Here is a 16,451-nt window from a genome sequence, read left to right as displayed (position 1 = left end):
GGAACTCTTATCTTCAAGAAAACTACTCAGAAAAAGTTGGAAATGGTGCTGTGGCATAGAGTGTTGGCCTTGAGCAAAAGAAGCTAGGAGACAGTGCCCAGGCCCAGAGTTTAAGCCCAGGACTGGAAAAAACACTTTGTAGTGGTTTTTACCTAAGCCTCTGTATATTCCTTTTTCTGATAAGAATGGACCTTGAGATTATTAACTTAGGGTTGTTTTTTTTTTTTTTTGGGGGGGGGGTCCGGTCATGGGGCCTGAACTCTGGGCCTGGGTGTTGTCCCAGCTCAAGGCTAGTGCTCTACCACTTGAGCCACAGCGCCACTTCCGGCTTTTTTCTTTTTGCTTATGTGTTGCTGAGGAATGGAACCCAGGGCCTCAGGCATGCAAGGCAAGCGCTCTACCACTGAGCCACCTTCCCAGCCCAGTTTTTTTTTAATGTCAAGATTCCTCTTAGTTCTAACATTAACAGATCTACAGTGTTCTTCTGGGCAAAAGCATTTACCTGATGGCAGCTACTTACACCACAAGCTCCAGTAAAGATACAATAGAAATGCTACTTCTTCACCCTCTAGTCTAGAAAATCTGGCAGTTTAAAACTTTGGCCAATGATTTGATTATGGCATCAATACTGTAACTCTGAAAAAAAAAGATTGTAAATACCCGTGTTCACATCACTATGTAAATTTCATGATACTATATTCTTGAAAGTAAAGTCCTACAGCTCATTCTATTCTTGCTTACTTTAAAATAAAACTACAAATCCAATCAAAATTTAAGAGGGCTAGTAGTATTCAGTAATAAAGAACTATGCCCTAGGTCCCATTTCCAGTACAGAAAAGATTTACTGCTTCTAAAGATTACTATGCTCTGTCATACTTACTAAATCTTATAGAAAAAGATGAGATAATTTGTTAAATATATCTTGTTCCTAGTCACTACATAGATCTTCTGAGTTGTGTCCTAAATATTTTTATAAATAAAACTTTTTCTCACTACCAAATAATATATTTTGAAGGTAGAGATTACTTATTTTATTGGTGGATTTGATGTGGAATGGAAGAAAAGGAAAAGATGTTACTGTTGACCCAAAGCTTCTTGGCTTGAGCAGCTAGATTTGCATTTCTAACTACTCAGGTAGAAGAAATATGGGATGCTTTGCCTAGGTGAGACAGGAAGGGTTTGCTTTTGAAGAGTTTAAGTTTTGAGGCATATATTAGACATCCATGTGAAAATGCCAAGCAGACAAATGCATACATGTCTGGAATGCAAGGCAAACTGGAGATATATTTCTGGCAATCATCAACATACAGCTAATACTTAAAGCTTTGGCATTACTTACAGCAAATGACCCAGAGAGCAAATATAAAGAAAGCAAGATGTCTAGGGCTGGGTTCAGGAACATTCCAGTGATTAGAGAATGGAATGATGAGATGTCAGTGAAGGAATCTGAGGAGTGGCACGTAAGAAAGGAAACCCAGAAGAATGTGGGAATCCCAGCAGAGAAATGATGACTATACTAAGGAAAAATATAAACAATGGAGTCAAATACCAGGATAGGTATGTGGAATGGAAACTGATGAGTGATCACTGCATTTGGCCACGCAGAGATTATTGTGAACTTGGGCTCTTTCTGTGGCTTGGTAGATAAGAAATCCAGATTGAACTATGGAAAGGATAGTAGGAGAGGAAGAGGAGAACCATGGTTGGCTTATCCTTTTTTGAAGTTTTTCTTAAAGAAGAATATAGAAATAGAGTAGAAGCTGGAGGGGGAACATTAGATGGAAAGATTTTGTTTTAAGTTTGTTAGATGAAGGATGTCCCTAAGATGATTATAATGCTCGATTAGGAAGAAAGCTTCATGAAGCAATATAGAGGAAGCAGTCCCCTCCAAGTATCCTGCTCTTCCTCCTCCTTCTCTTTTAATTTTTCTCCTTTTCATCCTCTTCCTCCTTCACTTCCTCCTCCCCTATTCCCTTTTTCTCCCCTCATCTTCCCCTTTCCTCCCTTTTCTTTTTCTGAATTGCTAGTAATTGAACCCAGGGCCTTCTGCATGCTAGGCAAGTACTCCACTAGTTAGCCCAAAAGTGCTGTCTTCAAGATAAAAAGGAAAGCTAGGAATGAGGCTTAGTAGTAGAGTGCTTGACTTGCATGCCTGAGGCCCTGGGTTCAGTACCATATAAACAGAATAAGCCAGAAATGGCACTTTGGCTTAGGTGGTAGAGTGCTAGACTTGAGCAAAAGAAGCTAGGGTGAAGTAAGCCAGGCCCAAAGAAGCATAGGTCCCATGGTTTCCCTTATTTGCAATAACTAGTAGATGTCTGAGACAAGCAGAAAAGGTCAGATAAGTTGATGTTAGGTGAAATGAACCCCAGGATAAGTATTCAAATGTTTTTTCTTTCATGCAATTTTTTCTAACATATTTATAAGATGATTTCTTTGTTGCTTTGTATGTCCCTCCCTCACGGTATAACCCCTGCTTTCACTGTATTTGATGTTGGTATAATTTGTGGAGGGGAAGGGCAAAAAAATATCATTTAAATAAGGATACAGGTTGACCCATTGCAAGAATGAGATGTACAAGTTGTTATGTCAAAAAACGAACTTTACAACTTTGGCAGGTGGGGGGAGGGGGATGGGAAGGGTTGGGAAGGGGAAACAAAGGAGGAGGCAACAATGCTTGATAAGAAATGTACTCATTACCTTGCCCATGTAATTGTAACCCCTCTGTATTATCACAATAAAAAAAAAAGAAGCTTAGGGACAGTGCCCAGGCCTTTAGTTCAAGCCCCAGGACTGGCAAAAAATAAAGATAAAAAGGTGCCAGGCATCAGGGTCTCATGTCTGTAATCCCTGTAATCCTAGCTACTCTGGAGGCAGAGATCTGAACATCTCAGTTCAAAGCCAGTATGGGCAGGAAAAGTCTGAGACCCTTTTTTTTTGTTGGGTTGGGGGGAGAGGTCCGGTCGTGGGGCCTGAACTCTGGGCCAGGGCACTGTCCCTCAGCTCTTCAGCTCAAGGCTAGCATTCTACCACTTGAGCCACAGCACCACTTCCAGCTTTTTTTCTTTTTGCTTATGTGGTGCTGAGGAATCGAGCCCAGGGCCTCAGGCATGCAAGGCAAGCACTCTACCATGAGCCACCTTCCCAGCCCCAAGTCTGAGACTCTTATCTTTAATTAATCACCAAAAGGTGGAGCTTTTGCTCTAGTGGTAGAGCAGTAGCCTTAAACAAAAAAAAAAAAAGCTCAGGGATAGCACCCAGGCCCTGAATTTAAACCCCAGGGCCAGAAAAAAAGATGAAAAGGAATAGGGTCCAATGCATCCCATTATTCTACTACCAACATCTTCCTACAAATATAAATTAGCTAATAAGGGATTGAAAAGTAGGAGGATGGAATGGCTGGCTTGGCTTTAGAAGTATAGAAAGTTCATTATTTTTTTTTTTGCAAGAGGGAAGAATATGCAGGAGTTGGTAGATTTTATAAGGTGAGCTTGTGGAAGTTCTCTTTGGAGAGCTTCACTTCTCAGTGAAATAGGAAGTAGGTTGATCAGATGAAAATGAGGATGGAAAAGGAGGTGATGGAGACTAGAGGAAAAAGAGGCAGTGAAATAATAGTCCAAGTGTATAAGGAATGAGAGAAAGAGGGTAAGAAGGGATATATAGATGATTTCTGAGCAGTGTTAAGATGTCACTTAGGGTTAGTGGACATGAATTTAAAATCATACCAAACTGCTGGCTGTTCTGTATTCTCTAGCCCTGCAGTTTCTGGAGAGTTGTATTTAAACAGACTACAACTTTGCCAAGCAATTATAATGGAAAGAAAGACAGACAAGAGAATTCTGAATATTTTCAATAGAGGGATTATAATTGTGGACCATGTGGTTTAAGCTGGGTAAAAATAAATGAGAACCAGACACAGTGATGCACTCCTGTAATCCCAGCCCTTGCACAACTGAGGCAGGAGGACTACAAGTTTGAGGCCAGCATGACCATGTCTCAAAAAAAAAAACAAAACAAAACAAAGCAATGCAAATGAGAAAAGGAGCAGGATAAGGAACTTTATAAAGTGTGTAAGACCAATAGCTTGTAGTTTATGGTATGTTGAAAATTTGTTGATACTGAGCAGCTAGAAGTACACAGGAAGTAATGGTTAGAAGATAGGATGCTTGAGACTGAGAAGACACTACCAGTAGTGGTCATGACAAAGCCTAGGAAATTACTGTGGAATGAGTGTCTGACGTGGGGTAGAAGTATAGGTTAACTGGCAAAAGGGCTGAGAAGTCAAGATATCTGGATATTATCAGGCAGGATTAGTTGAGTGACGTTGGACATATTGTTTGGTTTCTTGTCTGCATGTTCATAGCTTAAACAGGGACAAGAATTGCTCTGACCTCCTTAGGTTGCAGTAAAGATTGAGATACATGTGTGTCAAACCTTTCCCAGAAATGTCTCTCCCAGCTTGGCTAGGACCTAATCAGTTTTCAAAATTCTTCAACATTACCTCTTCTGAAAGCCTTTTCTGGTCTCCTTGCCCATACCCTCTGATTTAGCTCCTTAGCTCCTGGATTTTCTGCTTTGTTCAATACCTGCCACATAACAAGTGCTCAGTAAAACAATAAAAATATAAGTTAACTCAAACTTGAGTGCCTAATAAAATTTCCTTGCCCTCTTATGAGATGGAAAGCTCCATAGCCATGAGAAAGCCTACTGCTGTAGAGAGCCTTTTTACCGCTATTTGTTTTGGGGCTTGTTTCTGATAGTTTGCAAGCATGTTAGGAAGAGAGGAAGAAGGTGATAATATCAGTATGGCTTATTTTTATTCTTTTTTTTTTTGGCTTGGATCCTCAGGGCCTGGGCATTGTTTCTGAGCCTCTCTGTGCACAAGGCTAGGGCTCTACCACTTGAGCCACCGAAACACTTCTGGCTTTTTCTGAGTAGTTTATTGGAGATAAGAGTCTCATGGACTTTCTTGCCTGGGTTGGGTTTGAATCACAACCTCTCCAATCTCAGCCTTCTGAGTAGCTAAGATTACAGACATGAACCACTGGCACCCTGCTATTGATTCTTAAAATCTAAGAACTTCAATATCTTATGTTATCCATCTGTATTTCCTTTAACACTTTTTTGTTATTTCTTCCTAACAGAAGTCCTAATAAAGAAAACTGAAAATGTTGTATCAAGAAGATTTGTACAAAATAGCTCTAAGAAGCCCCAGTGAACAGATTGCACATGTACTGGTAGAGAGAAGTACAATCTTGGGGAACTTGGAACTTGTGGACTCCAAGCCAGAGTCTCAAAGACAATGAGCAGTAACCTACAGAAATATTTTCCCCAGGTATTCAAAAAATAACTAGATAATTGAATAAGAAGAAAGCCAATTTTACCTGCATCCATTTATTTATTTATACATTAAAATATCAGGAAGCCAGTTGAATTGTGCTTCAGGATACATATTTGGGACTTGACACATTGGTACGTGCCTGTACTCCCAGTGAATTAGAAAGTGGTAGTAGAGTTGCAATCTGTGGAGTGCCTCAGCAGAAGTATGAGAACCTATTTAAAAAATACCTAAAGCCAAAAGGTCTGGGGGCATGGTTCAAGGACTAGAACACCTGTCTGAAAAGTGCAAGACTCTAAGTTTAAACATCAATACTACAAAAAAAAAAAAAACAGAGGTCAATTAGACATGACCTGGACCTTCAAGAACTTGAAAACCAATGGAAAGAAGTAAGCTAGTGGTTATGGTTCAGTATGAATAGTTTTATGGGAGGAGGCACAGAAGGCCAGGAAACTCCAGGGAAGGGCTGAGAGGATGGGCAGGGAGACCAGCAAAGGCTTCCAGAGAAAGTAATGGCAAGGAGCTTTGAAGGCTGATTAGGTGCTAACCCAGTAAAGGCATTCTGAAAAATGCACAGAGTATTTAATTCATATTGGGTCATATGACTGAATGCTGAGATATGCTGGAGATTTGTTCAAAAATGCTGGATATTTTGTCAGGAACCCTAGCCTGATAAGAGAGACTCATATGCTAAGTTAAAGAATTTGGAAACCCCATCATCAATGGCTTATTCCTGTAATCCTGCTACTACTACTTAGGAGGCTGAGATCTGAGGCTCACAGTTCAAAGCCAGCCAGGGCAGGAAAGAAACCCTGAGACTCTTATCTCCAATGAACCACTCAAAAACTAGAAGTGACACTGTGCCTCAAAGTGGTAGAGTGCTAGCCTTGAGCAAAAGAGCTCAGGGACAGCGCCCAGGCCGAGTTCAAGCCCCTTGAATCACACACACACACACACACACACACACACACACACACACACACACACACACACACACACACACACACACACACACACACACACACACACACACACACACACACACACAGAATTTGGATTTGGTACCTGTATATGTCCTTGGTCTATATGAGAGTCATAAATACATTTCCGAATGAACAAATGCTTGCCTTGGTTATAGATCTGAAGAGTCAGCCCTGTGATCAGCCCATGTGTTCATGATGTGGTATTATTTCTAAAAATTATTGTATTCGGTTTAAGAAAAATGTTTAAGATGTTTTAGATCTCAGTTTATGAGTGAGATTGTTCTGTGATTTTTCGGCTAAGGTACTGTAACATCTATTAGTGTTTATGGACATTTGCTTTCTTTTTTTTTTTTAATGTTCATTTGCTTTCATTTCTCTTGTGCTTGTCCCAAGGAATGGAGTGGCAGAGTCGTTTGACAAGTGTGTTTAACTTTTTTAACCTTTTTTAACCTTTGTCAGGTTGTAATACAAGCCATTTTTTTCTTTATAGGTTCTCTACGAAACTTTGTAGGTATTTTTTTCCTAAATCACTTTCACATGAAACATAAATACTACAGATTTACTACCTATCTCTTTGTTCTGTAGGCTTATCAAAAGAGTAAAGATTTTTGTCTCTTCCGAAATCAATATTGCTTTGTTGAAAATGTATTGGCTGGCCTCATGGGGTTTGGGTATAAATAACATTAGCTTTAATATTGATTGATATTTACTTTATTTTTTAATTTTGGATAAGGAGAAATTTGAAGAAACATATCAGCTTCTGCAAAGAGAACATCAGAAGCATCAAGAACCTGGGCAGCAGTGTAAAAACAGTCTGAGTGAGGTCAAAAATTATATTCTTCTACTTAATTACAGTTTCTAATAACAAATGGCTTTTGCCTTGAATTTGTCTGAATATATTAAAACATGTAGATGCATACTTAAGCGTGGTCAAACTGGGCATAAAAGTATTATGAACACATAAATATTGGAGGGGAAAATAAGTTATCTGTTTAACATAATAGCTTGTTTTTTATTGAATATGTCAAAGTGTATGTAGGCAGTATAATAATATCATATCATTTAAGGCATCACATTGGAGGTTAGAGGTGTGATTCAGTGGTAGAATATTTGCCTGCCATACACAAGGACCTGGGTTTGTACAATATTTGTTCTCTTTAAGAAATTTTTTTAAAAGCCAGGTACTGGTGACTCATACCTGTAATCCTACTTACTCATGAGGCTGAGATCTGAGATCACAGTTCAAAGCCAGCCCTGCCTGGCAGGAAAGCCCATGAGACCCTTATCTCCGATTAATCACACAAAAAAAGCCAGAAGAAGTGCTGTGGCTCCAAGTGGTAAAGCACTAGCCCCAGGACTAGCAAAAAAGAAATAAAAGCAAAATGTAATTGAAGTTGAGTTTTTCAGCTTTTGAAATCTTTAAGAATAATTTCTGAACAAAGAACTCTAGCATAAGTTAAGCCTTGTTAATGATGTACATACTTTGAAATTAAACAAAATGTTTAATAGGAGAACATGTTATACATGGTGGTTAATGTACCATCTCTCTTTTTGCCATATATTCATTTTTCTATTTAAATTTGTTTTTCATAATCATGTAAATGTCTCTAAAGTATGTTAGAGCCAACCATATGAAATTTACATTTACAAGTAAACAACAATCACATGTCACCAATTTTATATGATTCTACCTAACAAAAGAATCACATATAAGTGAAATATTATTTGCTACTTTATTATCTTTTAAGCATTATAATAAATAACAGAATGTTACAAGAATGCATTTGCTGGTTTGTTGTTGTTGTTGTTGTTGTTACTAACAGTAGTTTTACTTCAGACTCATAATGGAGACCTGGACAAAGATAAAATATCACAAACCTGCCCCGAGCAAGGTGTGGAAGAAGTAATGAAGAGGATGGGGCTGGCCAATAAGGAGATCCAGAAGCTCACAGATGAACTGCAAGGGAAAGAGAAAGAAGTGGAGAAGTTAGGTATGCCCTGGTTTCAAGTAACCATTTCTGGCGGTGTTTTTCCTGAGTCAGCATGAATTCACTGAAGTGAAAAGTCATTTAACGTGAATACAGAGTGGTCTGACACACTGCCTTCTTTTCTGTAGTCCAGAACTTTCTACTGAAGCACTAGAACATGCCTGACAGAAAGTGCAGGACTTGTAAAGGTACTGCACTCACCTGGAAGGATTCCTAGCATCCCAGCATCCCTTTACTCCTTCCCTAGCTCTATACTCTCCTCCTCACCCCCCAATCCACTACTGAAGGTGGACATTTGTGTACTTTCTAGCTTTGGGTCTGTCATGAACTCTCCTGCTGTGAACATTTGTGAACATGTATTTTGGTATTTCTATCTATACATTTCTAATTTGTATGAGAATACAATTACTGGTCTCCTTTGGACTGTGCTCAGTGCTTTTTCCATAGCTAATTTTGCCTTCTTTTTTCACACTTTTAAGGTAAACACTTCACAACTTGAGTCACATCCCCAGCATTTTCTTTGGGTTTTTTTTTTTTAGGGTCCGGTCGTGGGGCCTGAATTCTGGGCCTGGGCGCTGTCCCTCAGCTCTTCAGCTCAAGGCTAGCACTCTACCACTTGAGCCACAGCGCCACTTCCGGCTTTTTTCTTATTGCTTATGTGGTGCTGAGGAATCGAACCCAGGGCCTCAGGCATGCAAGGCAAGCACTCTACCACTGAGCCACCTTCCCAGCCCCTTAGCACTTTCTTTTAGTTTGTTTTTTAGGTAGGTCTCACACTTACATTGCTCTGCCTCCCCATTAGCTGCGATTATAGATATGTGACAACGTGCTATGAAATTGATTTTGGCTTTAAATTTTTTTGCTGTAGTAATTTTTACCTGTGAGTATATGTTGAGTCCTGTGTATCCTTTTATTTATTTATTTATTTATTTATTTATTTATTTATTTATTTTATTGGGTCCAGTCGTGGGGCCTGAACTCTGGGCCTGGGCCTGGGCGCTGTCCCTCAGCTCTTCAGCTCAAGGCTAGCGCTCTACCACTTGAGCCACAGCGCCACTTCCGGCCTTTTTTTTTGCTTATGTGGTGCTGAGGAATTGAACCCAGGGCCTCAGGCATGCAAGGCAAGCGCTCTACCACTGAGCCAACTTCCCAGCCCATGTGGATCCTTTTAATAAGTCACCAAACCTATGGCTGATCATGGGGACCCCTGACACTCATACAATGGAATACTACATTTGTCAGTTAAAAGAACTGAAATATTTTATACCTAATATATGGGTGAATCTCAAAGCCATAAATGCAAAGAAATAAATGCAAAATATCATGTATTATGTAAAAAAATTTATCTGAATCATCCAGAAAAGGCAAATCTACAGATAGAAAGTAGATTCTGCCAGTGGCTCACACCTGTAATCCTAGCTACTCAGGAGGCTGAGATCTGAGGATCACCGTTCAAAGCCAGCCCAGGCAAGAAAGGCCATGACACTCTTATCTCCAATAAACCACTAGAAAACCAGAAGTGGAACTGTGGCTCACGTGGTAGAATGCTTGCCTTGAGCTGAAGAGCGCAGGGACAGCTCCCAAGCCCAGAGTTCAAGTCCCACAACTGGAAGAAGAAGAAGAAGAAGAAGGAGGAGGAGGAGGAGGAGGAGGAGGAGGAGGAGGAGGAGGAGGAGGAGGAGGAGGAGGAGGAGGAGGAGGAGGAGGAGGAGGAGGAGGAGGAGGAGGAGGAGGAGGAGGAGGAGGAGGAGGAGGAGGAGGAGGAGGAGAAGAAGAAGAAGAAGAAGAAGAAGAAGAAGAAGAAGAAGAAAGAAGAAGAGGAAGAAGAGGAGGAAGAAGAGGAGGAAGAAGAGGAGGAAGAAGAGGAGGAAGAAGAGGAGGAAGAAGAAGGAAGAAGAAGAGGAGGAAGAAGAGGAGGAAGAAGAGGAGGAAGAAGAGGAGGAAGAAGAGGAGGAAGAAGAGGAGGAAGAAGAGGAAGAAGAAGAAGAAGAAGAAGAAGAAGAAGAAGAAGAAGAAGAAGAAGAAGAAGAAGAAGAAGAAGAAGAAGAAGAAGAAGAAGAGGAAGAAGAAGAAGAAAAAGAAGAAGAAGAAGAAAGAAGGAAGAAGAAGAAGAAAAAGAAGGAGGAGGAGGTGGAGGAAGAGGAGGAGAGGAGGAGAAAGTAAATTGTTAGTTGCCTGGGACTAGTTGTGAGACTAGAGATCGACTGGACAGGAGATTTCTTTACGGGTGATGAAAATATTTTTAAATTAGATTATGGTGGTGGCTTCACACCTGCAAATATGCTTTAAAAAACCATCAACTTGCTCAATGATTCAAAATGGGTGATTTTATTGTATGTAAATCATGCTGCCATAAAACTTAAAATATCATAAAATCTGGAGAAAATAGATATATTAAGCAGAAATCTAAGGTGGTACCCAAGAGCACTTCCCCTTGGAATACACCCATCTCGTTCCAGTTAACCAGTCACATATAACCTAGATAAAAATAGATATATTAAGCAGAAATCTAAGGTGGTACCCAAGAGCACTTCCCCTTGGAATACACCCATCTCTTTCCAGTTAACCAGTCACATATAACCTAGATATTGCTGGGAAGTATGCAAGCGTAGCTATAGTACAAAGTCAAGTGGTTTTAGGAAAGGGAAAGTATCCTGGGTGAGTCTGATCTAACCAGGTGAGTCCTTAAGAAGGACTGGGCTTTTCCAGGCAAAAGGGAGTCAAAGTGTGATTAGAATTTAACACAAGGGAGATTCTCCATTGCTGACTTTGAAGATGGAAGAGACCATAAGGCAAAGAAAGCTGTCAACCTCTAAAAATCAAGAGAGATGGTCAGCTGATGGTTGAAAAGGAACTGGCTCCACAACTTCAAGGACTAGATTCGGCCAACAACCCAAATCAGCCTGGAAGTAGATTCTCCCCCAAAGACTACAGAGAGGAGCACAAGCGGGCCAGTACCTTGATTTCAGCCTTGTCAGACTCCAGCCAGAGCACAGCCATAAATGCTTGCATTTCTGACCTACAGAAATGTGACCTAATAGATAGATGTTATTTTGAGCAACTATGTTTATGGTAAATTATTATACAACATCAGAAAATAATGCAATAGGTATCATGGGATTTGATCAAAAGAACCAACTGTTGTGAGCATAAAAACAAAACAGACCTAAAAACAAAATAGATCATTCTGTGATCCAGAATGATCTACAAGGTCATGTGTGCCAATGCTCATGGCTCCTGCCTGTACTGCTTGCTACTCGAGGCTGAGATCTGAGGACTGTGGTTCAGAGCTGGCCCAGGCAGGAAACTCCTTGAAACTCTTATCTTCAATTAACCACCAAAAAACAAGAAGTGGCCCTGTGGCTCAAAGTGGTGGAACACTAAGCTTGAGCAAAAAAGCTCAGGGACAGTACTCAGGCCCTGAGTTCAAGCCCCATGATTGGTATATCAATCAATCAATCAATCAATCAATCACGTGTGTCTTTTCCTTTTAGAAGATCTTTCATCCTGACAATGCTGCCCCTCAGCTGCTGGGGAGATCACAGGAGACAAAGGATACTCGATTAGTAAACACAGATCCAATTGACTGTAATATAATATCACATGTCTTCTTTTTTTCTTTTCTTTTCTTTTCTTTTCTTTTCTTTTCTTTTTTTTTTTTGTCAGTCATGGGGCCTGAACTCTGGGCCTGGGCACTGTCCCTCAGCTCTTTAGTTCAAGGTTAGCACTCTTCCGCTTGAGCCTTAGCTCCACTTCTGGCTTTTTCTGTTTATACATGTTGCTGAGGAATTGAACCCAGGGTATCATGCATGCAAGGCAAGCACTCTACCACTCAGCCACCTTCCCAGCCCTTACATATTTTCTAAATACGGTTCAGCTGTCCTTACAATTTTTTTATTTTATTTTATTTATTATTTTTTGGGTCCGGTCGTGGGGTCTGAACTCTGGACCTGGGTGCTGTCCCTCAGCTCTTAAGCTCAAGGCTAGTGGTCTACCACTTGAGCCACAGCGCCACTTCCGGCTTTTTTCTTCTTACTTATGTGGTGCTGAGGAATCGAACCTAGAGCCTCATGCATGCAAGGCAAGCACTCTACCACTGAGCCACCTTCCCAGCCCCCCTTGTATAATTCTTGACTGTTACCAAAAGCTGTTTACTGAAAATCTGTTTTTTGGGCATTTGAAGCAACTATTCGCAAAATTTTTAGTGCAGTCATATGCCACATCAATGACAGATTTTATATACTATAAGCTCATTCACTCCTATTTTGGGTTGACGGCCTTTACCCTGGGTTATCCACAGGCCAGGCCTGTCCATAGTTGCCTATTCCCACTGACCCCTGCTGCATCAGTAACATAGTCTAGAAGCCCAGTCCCAGTCACATGCTGGTTCTAGTGTATAAGTGCAAGATGCCAGCTATAAAATGTATTGTCTCTGCTGTAGGGTGCTTTCCCAGGCTATATGACAACTGTAAGGTGTATTGACTTTACTACGTGCCAGCTATAGAATGCCCTGCCCTGGCTGTCTGATATTTACAGTGTCCAGCTATGTCTACGAAGATTTCCTGCCCCACCCCCTTCTTCTGCTCTCAGACTCCTGACACTATATCTACCTCTACTCCTGCGAGAGAAGTTTGTTTCTCTCTATCCCGGGAGAGATAGCCTGTCAGCCTCTAGCTGACGTTAAACACTTCTTTCTTCTATGTGACTATGTGTCCGAGTGGTTTTCTGGGTCAGCGCTTACATATACAACAACAGTCCCCAAGATTATATTATGTAATAACATTGTGTACAGTAAAATATACTCTGTGATACTTATACAATGATAAAATCTCCAGTTTCCCTGAATATCTCCCTATTGTTAAGTGATGCATGACTTCTATTGATTGCAAAGATTGTTTTTAATTATTTCTTATTACACAAATAGAACCATGCTTTCAAACTTGCCGCTGTGCCCATTACTTTCAGTAATCTGAAGTCTTCAGCATGTCATTGGGTGGTAGAAGAGTGAGGAAGAGGCAATTCTGAAATGAGCTGTTCAGTGATTGGGAAAATGTAGAATACAGTAGGAGCACCAAGAGGGAAATCCTAAAAGCTTCCTAGAGGAAGTGACATTCATGCCAAAACTCAAAAGACAGTGCTTTAAAGAGTGACAGAGTCATTTGAAATTTTCTTACTATACTAATCATTTGTTTCTTTTTTTTTTCTTTTTTTTTGGGGGGGGGGGTCCGGTCGTGGGGCCTGAACTCTGGGCCTGGGCGCTGTCCCTCAGCTCTTCAGCTCAAGGCTAGCGCTCTACTACTTGAGCCACAGTGCCACTTCCGGCTTTTTTCTTTTTTCTTATATGGTGCTGAGGAATCGAACCCAGGGCCTCAGGCATGCAAGGCAAGCACTCTACCACTGAGCCACCTTCCCAGCCCTAATCATTTGTTTCTTACACAAAGATTTCTTCTTTTTTTATTTCCAGAGTCTGCACTTGAGAAGGCTCACTTAGAAATTGAGAAACTGAAAGAAAGTCTGATGAAACTGAAAGAAAGTGGTAAGTTCTTCTAGCAGACAGAATAATTAGGATTCACTAATAATAGCTGTTAAATGATGCTGTAAGTAATGCTGCTTGATAATATAAACAATAAGCTGGGTGCTGGTGGCTCATGGCTATTTAATCCTAGCTACTCAGGAGGCTGAGATCTGAGGACTGTGGTTCAAAGCCAACCTGGGCAAGAAGGTCTATGTGACTCTTATCTCCCAATTAATTACAGAAAAAGCCAGAAGTAGCACTGTGGCTCAAGTGGTACATAGCTAGCCTTGAGCAAAAAGGAGCTCAGGGACAGCCCCCAGGCCCAGAGTTCAAGCCCCAAGACTGGCAAATAATAATAATACAAACAATCAGCTTCCCTGCTGTCATTGCTGTTGCCTGCTTACTCTGTACAGGCACTCTGCAGGGATTTCTTATGTATGACCTCTGATCCTCACAACCATCCCACTCAGTGAGTGTTATTATCCTCCTTTCTTAGGTAAGGAAACTGAATTGACATAGGGCCAGGTGTGCTACCCATTAGCTACATGAGATGTCAGAACAGGTATTTGAATTCTTCATAGCCAAGGGTTGGGAAAGAATGGTGAAAGGGAGGACACTGATCAAGATGCATTGTACTCATAAACTGACATGTGGAAATGAAACTCCTCTGTACAACTACTTAAAGATAATTAATAAACTAATTCATTAAAAATCACCGTGATCAGCACAAATACATATTTATTAGAACCATCAGGACCAATAGTACATTTAACAATATTTCATACATATCCTTTCACTGGAGGCCAGTAGGCATGGAATCAGTGTTGAATTAATTGGTTAGACTATAGAATATGAGTATAGATTGACTAGATAAAATGCTACCAACTATCAATAACAGCTATCAATGGTAACAACTACAAAAAGAATGTAAAATATGTTTATCAGTTTTAAAGAAGTCCAAAATTGTTATACCCTCCTTTTCAAAATATATTAACATAGTTATAAAATCAGCACTGCTCTCTGAGCTAGGACTAAAAATAAAATCCCAATGAGGCAGGAAATATAAATCAGCAATGATATGACAGACCTAAAACTACTATTATCTTATATAGTCTAATTGATATTTATACAAAACTCTATCAGACTATATCAAAACTCTACCTTGTTACAGAACAGCACCAAACAGGTTCATAAAACACGAATTGAAATCATACAAATTTTGCCTTCTACTATAATGAAACAAAAAAATCAGTAATGGAAATCCATCTGGGAAACCCTTAAATATTTAAAAAATAAGATTCTTAAAGCTTGTGTCCTCAGAAGAAAAAAGGCAAAAGATATCAGAAAATATTTTGAGATAAAGAAAATTAAACTATGAGACTATCAGCATGTAGAACACAGCTAATTCTGTGCTTAAAAGAAATCATAGAGAAGTTACTGTTCACCCTAAAAATTGAGAAAGGACACGAAGTGATCTGAATGTATACCCAAAACCCAGAAGTAAAACAAACCCAGAGTGAACAGAAAGGTGATATTAAGATAAATTCAACTGAATAGCCCCAGCTATACTAAAAGTTGTACTTGTAGTTAAAAATCCTCAATGAAGGACCAAGTGTAATAGCTTATGCCTATAATCCCAGCTATTTCAGAGGCAAAGATAGCAAGATCATAGATTGAGGCTTGCCCTGGCCAAAAGTTAACAAGACGCTATCTCAAGGAATAAGCTAGACATTGTAGATTATACCCATAATCTCAATTTGAATTCAGGCCTGGACATAAAGTATGAGACCTCATCTGAAAAATAACTAAAGAATAACAATGGGGTGGGAGCATGACTGAAGTGGTAGAACACTTGCCTAGCAAATGAGAGGCCCTGAGTTCAAATCACACTACCACCAAATAAAATAATGCATGAAGAAAGTCCTAAAGTTAGAAGGACTCACTAGTGAATGTTAACAAATGTGTGAGCTGTAAATAATAGTAATTTCGCATAAATTCATTCAGAAAATAGAAAAGAGGCACTAATACTCAGCTTAAGGGATCAACATTACTCTGATACCAAAACCAGACAACAACATTACCAAAATTCCAGTGAGTTAGGGACCCACTTGTGAAAGTACACTGTGTAAGCAAATAGCTTGTTGGATAGTCAAACAGACTTATCTAGAATGTATAAGTGCTCACACCCATAATCCTAGTCACTCAGGAGGCTAGGACTTGAGGATCTCAGTGCAGAGCCAGCCCAAGTGGACAAATCTCAAGACTTATTTCCAGTTAGCCAGCAAAATACCAGAATTGGGGGTGTGGTTCAAGTGGTATAGTACCAGTCATAAGTGAAAAAGTCAAGGGAGAGCTCAAGGCTGTAAGTCCAAGACCTAGTGCTGGTGTATATACACATATGTACACACGTGCAAGGGTGCATGCATGCATGCACACACACAGAAGAGAGTTAGTTAAAAAGTGACTTCACAATGATTATCTTGCAGCTTTTAGCAAGGATAACATCTAGATACTAGTGGCTCACACCTTAATTCTAACTACTCAAAAAACTGAGATGCAGAGGATTATGATTCAAGGCCAGCCCAGGGAGAAAAGTTTACTAGACTCCATCTTGAAAATAACCAGCA

At 40.1% G+C, this 16,451-nt stretch overlaps 1 protein-coding gene across 3 annotated transcripts in view; it reads left to right on the top strand.

Annotated features, from left to right (window-relative positions):
* The window catches only part of LOC138803460 (coiled-coil domain-containing protein 30-like), a 103,235-nt gene that overhangs the window by 7,456 nt on the left and 79,328 nt on the right, over positions 1-16,451 (top strand). For all 3 annotated transcript variants that reach the window (XM_069987504.1, XM_069987502.1, XM_069987505.1), the window contains exons 2-5: positions 5,145-5,335; positions 7,055-7,144; positions 8,159-8,312; positions 13,774-13,845. In XM_069987504.1, the coding sequence (XP_069843605.1) occupies positions 5,303-5,335; positions 7,055-7,144; positions 8,159-8,312; positions 13,774-13,845 (349 nt within the window). In that variant the 5' untranslated portion in view covers positions 5,145-5,302. The remainder of the gene's footprint in view (positions 1-5,144; positions 5,336-7,054; positions 7,145-8,158; positions 8,313-13,773; positions 13,846-16,451) is intronic.

Source organism: Dipodomys merriami, unplaced genomic scaffold (assembly GCF_024711535.1).
Source record: "Dipodomys merriami isolate MVZ:Mamm:240054 unplaced genomic scaffold, mDipMer1.0.p SCAF_34, whole genome shotgun sequence".
Lineage (NCBI taxonomy): Eukaryota > Metazoa > Chordata > Mammalia > Rodentia > Heteromyidae > Dipodomys > Dipodomys merriami.
The sequence above is the reverse complement of the archived record's forward strand: the minus strand, read 5'-3'. Positions and strand labels throughout refer to the sequence as shown.